Below are 7491 nucleotides of genomic sequence, written 5' to 3'. Positions count from 1 at the left end.
ACTCCGCCCCCACAGAATGTCTCTGGTCTATGGTTGTTCATTATTTTTGTTATTTTCTCGCCTGGTCCATTATACTCCTGCTATGAGTGAAGCCAGAAAGAGAAAGAATTTTGCTTTTATACGATGAAAACAATAAACCTACAGATCCAAGAACACAACAAAGGTGTGTGGCGATGAGTCATGAGTAAAGCGGTGGTGGGAGCACTATGAGGACTACACCTGAGGGGAGAAACCAAACTGTACAAAAATGGACTATAACGTAAAAAAGTAAATAAATAAGAATTGCCCAGAAAATATGATAAGAGAATATATTAAAACCAGCCAGAGAAAGCAGCCATGTTCTATAGAGAGGAACAAAGCGAAGGATAAATTCTGATCAGAAACAATGCATACAAGATAACAGTATTTCAACATCATGACAGTACTAAAAGAATCAAATCTTTTCAACTTAGATTCGATACCCAGCAAAAATGTCTTTCAATCACTAAAGATATTTTCAGACACCAAAAGTAGAAAAAAATAATCTCAGCAACAGGCCCACACCACAAGAAATGTTACAGGCATTATTTTAGGCAGAAGGGAAATGTCAGATCTAATTACACAGTAACACAAAGGAATGAACAGCATAAGAACTGATATATGGGTAATTATAGAAGGTGTTTTTCTTATTTCTTAAAACTCATTAAAAGATAACTGACTAAACAGTGTAGTATAAAGTTTATACCTATATAAAAATTAAAAGTTCATTATACAAAGGTCAATAGAAAGAAGCTAGACATATACTTACATTAGTCCCCTACTGTCTGTTGCTGTAACAAATTATGACAAACTGAGAGGTGTTAAATAATACAAGTTTGTTATCTTACAGTTCCAGAGGTCAGAAATCCAAAATCAGTCTCACTGAGCTAAAATTCAAGATACTAACAGAACTGCATTCTTTCTGGAGACTCAGAAGTAGAATGTTTGCTTTTTTTTTTCTGTCTTGACATCAGGTAGTAATAGCCTTTTAATGTGCCCTTTTTCTAAGTTATTTTGGCTTTTCTAGGTTGTCTGCACATCCATATGAACTTCACTATCAGTTTGTCTGTCTCTACAAAATAGCTGCTAGAATCCTGACTGAGATTATGTGGACTTTACAGATCAGTTTTGGGGAAATCGAGATATGATAGTATATGCATGTAAAGAAACGAATTAAAGAAATAGAATTGAGAGTCAGAAACAGACCTATGTGAATGTGGATATCTAATTTTTGACAAAGGTAAACAAAGGCAATTTAGGGGAAAAGACAGGTCATATCAACAAATTGTAATGAAAAACTGGATATCTACCTTCAAGAAACTATAATCCACACCTTGAACCATATGAAAAAAAAAAATTCAAAAGGAACCATAGCTCTAACTCTAAAACCTAAAATTAACACCTAGGAAAAAATCAGAAAAAAAATCTTGTTCTTGTGTTAAATTCTGATTTCCTTAGCTACAATAACAAAATCATAATTCATAAAAAGTGAAATTAGTAAATTGGATTTAATCAAAACTGCAAATGTACATTCTTTGAAAGATGTTAAGATAATGAAAATTCAAGTCACAGACTTGAAATATATGCTAAGCCTCTATCAGATTAAGGTCTTGTACCTTGAATATATAAGAACTATTAAAATCTAATAGTAAAAAAGTAAACAACCCAACTGAAAAATGGACAAAAGACTTGAAAGCCTAACCAAAGAACACCTGACTGACAAATCAGCACATGTAAAGATGCTAACATTATGAACGAGAAAAATACTAAAAAAAAAAAAAAAAAAAAAAAAACCAACAATAAGACATCACTAGGTAACAATTAATATGAGTAAAACTTTAAAAAAAAAAATAACCATGACCATATTGTGTTGGTGAAAATATGGAGGAACTACTTGTACATTGCTGGAGGGCCTTCTGCCTCTAGAAGGATGCTACAGATATACTTTTCCATATTTCTCCCCACTAAGTACAACTAAAAACCTGGACTTTATTTTATTTTTTAAAGAATTGGGATAATAGACAATAAAGAGAGCAGTGCAGACTAGTTATGGACTTTATGACCCAAAGAACAATGAGTGGAAACTTACATGGCTATTACTTTACCTTAGATAGACCAGAGTGGGTTCTAGAAAAGCTGGTAACCCACAAAGAGAGATCCCAAAAAGTCCCAATAAACTCTTGTTCTAACCAAAGAAACAGCAGGGTGTCTCAATATGCCTTGCTGAGTTGGTATAAGTGCAGACCTACTGGGGAGCCTCAACTCAGCAATAATTAGCAAATCTAATTAGATGGCCAGGGTATCAACAAAGACCCGGTAGGGAACCAAGATTTCCACACCCCTCTGACAGTAACAAGAGGCACCTCTCTTACCTATCAGCACAGACAGTGCCAGAGGAAGTCTGTGAAAATGCAAAGTTTAAGTCACATAGAGTATCCCACCAATATCTCCAATATCTCCAGGCCTTTATAAAAATCACTCACACATAGAACGAGGAAAACTTCAACCTGTAGTAGAAAAGACTCGAGATGAAAAAATTAAATAATACAAACGTTAGAGTTAGCTGACAAAAATAAAAACCAATACATTATTTCTTCTTAAAAAATGAGCTACTGGATGATAAAGACAACAGGGCAGACCAATTATGGACTTTTGGACCAAAAGAACAACAAAGTGTAGTCACATAGGTAACCAAAAAAAATTTTTTTTCAACAAACAATTATGAATGTTTTTAAAAAAATACAAAATCTCAGCAAAGAAATAGAAGATAAAAAGAAGATCCAAGTGGAAATTTCATAAAAATGAAAAACACAGTACCAACAAAAACAAGAAACTCAACAAAGGGTAGGCACAATAGCAGTAGTCAAAGGAGGGACGAAAGCAGCAGTGGATTTGCAAGAGGACAATAGAAATCACCCAATCTGAGTAACAGAACTAAAACAGACTGAAAAGAAAATTAACAAAGCCTAGGAAAACTTATGGGACTATAACAAAAGATACAGTATTTGTGTCAAAGGAGTCCCAGAAGCAGGACAGTAGAACTGAGTATATATTCACAGAAATGATGACTGAAATGTTCCCAATTTTGGCAAAAGACATAAATGTACAGATTCAAGAAGCAGAATGACTCAAAAAAGGCTAAATCCAAAGAAATCCACACCAAAACATATTAAAGTTAAATTTCAAGATAAATCTTGAAAGCAGTGATGGAGAAATAACACCTTACCTCCAAGGGAAAGGTAAGTGAGCGATAGTATATTTCTCACTATAAACCGTGGAGGCCAAAATGGGAGTGGCATGATATTTTTTAAGTGCTAAAAGGACTATGAACCCAGAATGTTATATCCAACAAATATATCCTTCAGGAATGAAGGAAAAATCAGGACATTCTCAGATGAAGAAAAACTAAGAGTAATTGTTACCAGCTAAAACACATCAAAAGAAAATAATCAGAAAAAAAAATATATATATATAAGAAGGAACCTTGGTATATCAGAAAGGAAGAAAGAATAACAAAAGAATAAAAAATGAATTAATACAATAGAAAACTATTTTAAGTTTTCTAAATTATATTTGATGACTAAAGCAAAACTTATAACCCTATCCTATGTGAGTTTCATTGTATATAAGGAAATGTTTAAGACACTGTAATACAAGTAAAGCATGGCAAAAGATTTTAAACTGAGAATTTGGTGTGACTTTAAAAGGGTAATATGTGAAGAGATTTCTGTGGTAATGGAATAGTTCTGTATCTTGGTAGTGATAGTGATTATGTAAATCTATAAATGTGATAAAATATGCACACACATCTTACCAATGTCCATTTTCTGATTTTGCAGGTGTACGATAGTCACATAAGATGCATACATCAGGAGAAATTGAGTGAAGAGCACAAGGGATTTCTTTGTGTTATGTGTGCAACTTCCTGTGGACCTATACTAATTTTAAAATAAAAGGTTGATTTAAAAGAAAAAGAAATATGAAATTTTTTAAAAAAGTAATACCTAATAAGTGAAAACAAAATGAAACAAATAAATCTGAGTGTATTAACTGAGTTAATGGAATAACCACACAGAGGAGCTATTCAAGTGACCTTAGAACATAGTAATTTGACTTTACCTCCTTGATAGGAAATGCCCAAAGGACAAAGAGTTACAAAAAAAAAGAAAGAATCTTAAAGCACTTTTAGTAATCTTATTGTTGGTGGTCTCATTGTTATTCTGATACTGTTCTGCATATATTGCAGGATAAGGAAAATAAGTAATTATGTCAGCATTATTAAGAGCCAAGATTTCATTGATAGAGAAAAAAGGAGATACAGGATTAAGTCAGTTAAGTAAAAACTATAGAACTGAATTGAAAATACCAGTATAATTTCATTATATATTTTCTCTTAAAAGAAAAAAATCTTATTTCTTAGTTCTGTTCTCTGTAAAAGCCCAGAAACAATGACAAACCCAGGAACAATGAGTTGTCATGATTGTGGTTTCTAAAGAACATTTCCTACAAAAAGGAAAATAGAGTTGCTGTTGTTGTTTTAAATGGCTGATTACAGGTTTGGGACAGGAAGTATACAAGATGGGTCTGAAAGTTTTGTCCTTACAGTAGGCTAGTAGAGAAGCTATCAGATTAAGGAGACATTTGGTTTAAAACACCAGACCGGCCCAAATCTCTACACTGGCAAAAGATGACAAATGAAGCATCAATAAGAACAGCTGTGGTGGGCTAAATTGCATCCTATATGTTTAAATCTGTGAATTCATAATGATACTCAAAAAATAACTTTATTGATCATCTTTGAAATATACTAGGAAAACAACTCATTATTTTGAAAACTGGTAAATAAAAGGGGGAAATCATTTATCCTGCCTTTCATATGTGAACCACACTTTACAATAACCAAAATTTTAATGAGGACATGTTTGTCATTATAGAAGTTACAGAGCTAATAAATGAAGAAATAATGATCGCCTCCAATTGAATGCCACCTTTTTGCAACCCTTAATGGAATAAAGGATCTAGGCAATTATCATCAAAGGCAGCTAACATCAGTAAAAGAGAGATAACCAGACCAAGTGAACCTCCTGATGCAAATACACAGCACTACTTAGGGATTGTGCTTGCCCAGAAAACTGAACCTGAATCTGCTCAAGTCTCTAGACCTAACTACCAATTCCCAAGAATAACACCATAGGGAAGCAATCAGAAAATCCAGAGTCTGGGAAACCCTGCAGTGCAAGCAACCCAGTTTCTTCCACAAATATCATTCAAAGGAGGGAAGAGCGAGGGAGAATGACTCACAGATTTATAGACCACTTAAACCAATTGAAATGCAGGAATTCTATTTGGATCCCAATTTAAGCTATAGGGAATTAAATGCTGACCGAATATTTGACAGTCAAGTTGTCTTTAACTTTGAGCTACTGTGGGTTTGTTGTTCTTACCATTTAAAGATATATTCTGAAACATTTATGCAACTTGAATTTGCTTCAAAATAACCTGAGGTCAAGGAGGAAAGTGGGGGTGAGTAGAAATGAAACAAGATTGCTCACAGTTGATCTCTGCTGACTCGGTGATAAGTACCTGGAGAATCATGTTCCTAGCCTCTTAGTTTTGAATGGGCTTGAAATGTTTCATTATTATTTTTTAAATATACCCACACAGAGTCAGAAAATTAGATTTCTAAACTTGCCCTCCTACTCATTGGTCTTCATTCTCTGGAGCATAGCTGTAGCAGAGTCATAGTGACCGTACTGGTAATAGTAGTATCAGTCCCAGTAAGCATTTCTGGAGCACATACTTTAATACCTGTGCTAAGAGTTTTGCGTTAAAATGCCCACTTAATCCCCTCAAAAAATCCTGCCGTAAGTACTAATATCCCTATTGTACAGCTGAGGAAATGGAGGAAAGGCCATCTGATGACAAAGCTACGCCTCAAGCCTAGACTGCCTGCACGTTTGCAGTTTACATTCACTAAGCTACACCATCACCCAAGGGTAAAAGAAGAAAATGGTGCCGTGTCCCAAGGCTGCCCTTATGTGTGGACTGAACACCTGTAGATCTATCGTTCTGCCTCTCCTCCATAAATGTGGCTTCAATGCCTCCAGCCTTTGATGTCACCCTTGCAACATCTGCCAGAAACCATAAAAGTAGTTGAGTTCCGGCCCTCCCTGGTGGCGCAGCGGGTTAAAGCACAGCACTGAGAAGCTAAAGCCGCTTCCGCATGAGTTCGATCCCCGTCTGCCCCGGAGGTGACCACATGGCGTGGCAGACCTCTCCTGACCCGCCTGCTGCTCCCCTCGGCAGAGTACTTTGTCGATCTGCCTGTTCTGCTCCCCACTCTGTCTCTGGTGAATCCTCTCACCGCCCCTGAGCCTCTGGCCTGTACCCCGGTTCTGTATGCACAAATAAATAAATCTTAAAAAAAAAAAAAAAAAAAAAAAGCAGTTGAGTTCCTTGATACTATCTCTCACCCGCTGAGTTTCCTGAAATTATCCCTCAGTCTAGACTATCTCCACCCCAACCTGGGCTGTGAGGATTCCAGACAAGCGCCACTCCTCCACCATGTTGCCTAGGAGCGCAAAGGTGTGCGCATCCCAGGGGCGGGATAGCTCACCTGGACCACGGTGTCTCTTCTCCATCCAGATGTAGCAGTTGTTCTGGGCCACCCCGGTCTGTGAGTCCAGGAAGGGGAGACGCACGCTACGCTCAGCGCATAGCCGCGAGTTGTAACTCCGGCAGTGCTCAATGGCTTCTTTATAGAACTGGTCCCCGAGCCTGCCAGGAGACAGAAAGAATGAGGCCAGGGAAAGCCAAACACACCCAGAGAGAAACTGGGTGTCGCGCCTACCTTCCCAGTTAGATTTTGTAGTTGTGAAGAAAAGGCAGTAAGTACCAACCAGGTCCTATGCCCAGTCTGCCAGGGAAGATAGAAACCCCTTTAACAAGTGCCTACGACCCAAGGATAAAGCACCCGTCAGTGGGACAAGTCCCTTTTTTAGGAAGTATGAGGTCGTTCTCCATAATGGGTATCTCTGGAACAATCTTCTATGTGAATTTAACAGAGCATCATCTTCTAGAACACCTCACAAACATCCTCCATTGGCCACACTCTGTCCTCAGTGGCCAGCAGCAAATGCACCCTGGGACAACCCAAACCACCAGCATAGATTTGCTGGCTTCCATTACAACAGGAAATGGACACTCCATATAAAGACTTGAAAGATGGCGGAGATACCCTGCACCTGTATGCAGAGCTAGTAGAGAAGGGAGGAGGTGAGGCCGTGCGTGCAGCCAGTGGTCTTCTAAAACTACACACTTAGGGCAAAATAACTTCCTAATGGAAAACAAACAAAAGAAGCTTTAAACTAGTTAACAGTTGGGCCTCCCTGGTGGCGCAAAGGGCTAACGCACAGCACTAAGAAGCTAAGGCCACTCAGCTTGAGTTCCATCCCCACCCAGGGAGGTGATCCA

The 7491-nt window shown here is 37.5% G+C and overlaps 1 protein-coding gene across 1 annotated transcript in view; it reads right to left on the bottom strand.

Annotated features, from left to right (window-relative positions):
- The window catches only part of DPF3 (D4, zinc and double PHD fingers, family 3), a 97833-nt gene extending 90713 nt beyond the window's left edge, over positions 1–7120 (bottom strand). Inside the window, exons 1-2 of the mRNA XM_012724394.1 lie at positions 7108–7120; positions 6635–6868 (exon numbers count right to left, since the gene is read on the bottom strand). Of these exons, the coding sequence (XP_012579848.1) occupies positions 6635–6868; positions 7108–7120 (247 nt within the window). The remainder of the gene's footprint in view (positions 1–6634; positions 6869–7107) is intronic.
- Positions 7121–7491: the final 371 nt, after the last annotated feature.

Source organism: Condylura cristata, unplaced genomic scaffold (assembly GCF_000260355.1).
Source record: "Condylura cristata isolate star-nosed mole 26May11 unplaced genomic scaffold, ConCri1.0 scaffold00013, whole genome shotgun sequence".
Classification (NCBI taxonomy): domain Eukaryota; kingdom Metazoa; phylum Chordata; class Mammalia; order Eulipotyphla; family Talpidae; genus Condylura; species Condylura cristata.
The sequence above is the reverse complement of the archived record's forward strand: the minus strand, read 5'-3'. Positions and strand labels throughout refer to the sequence as shown.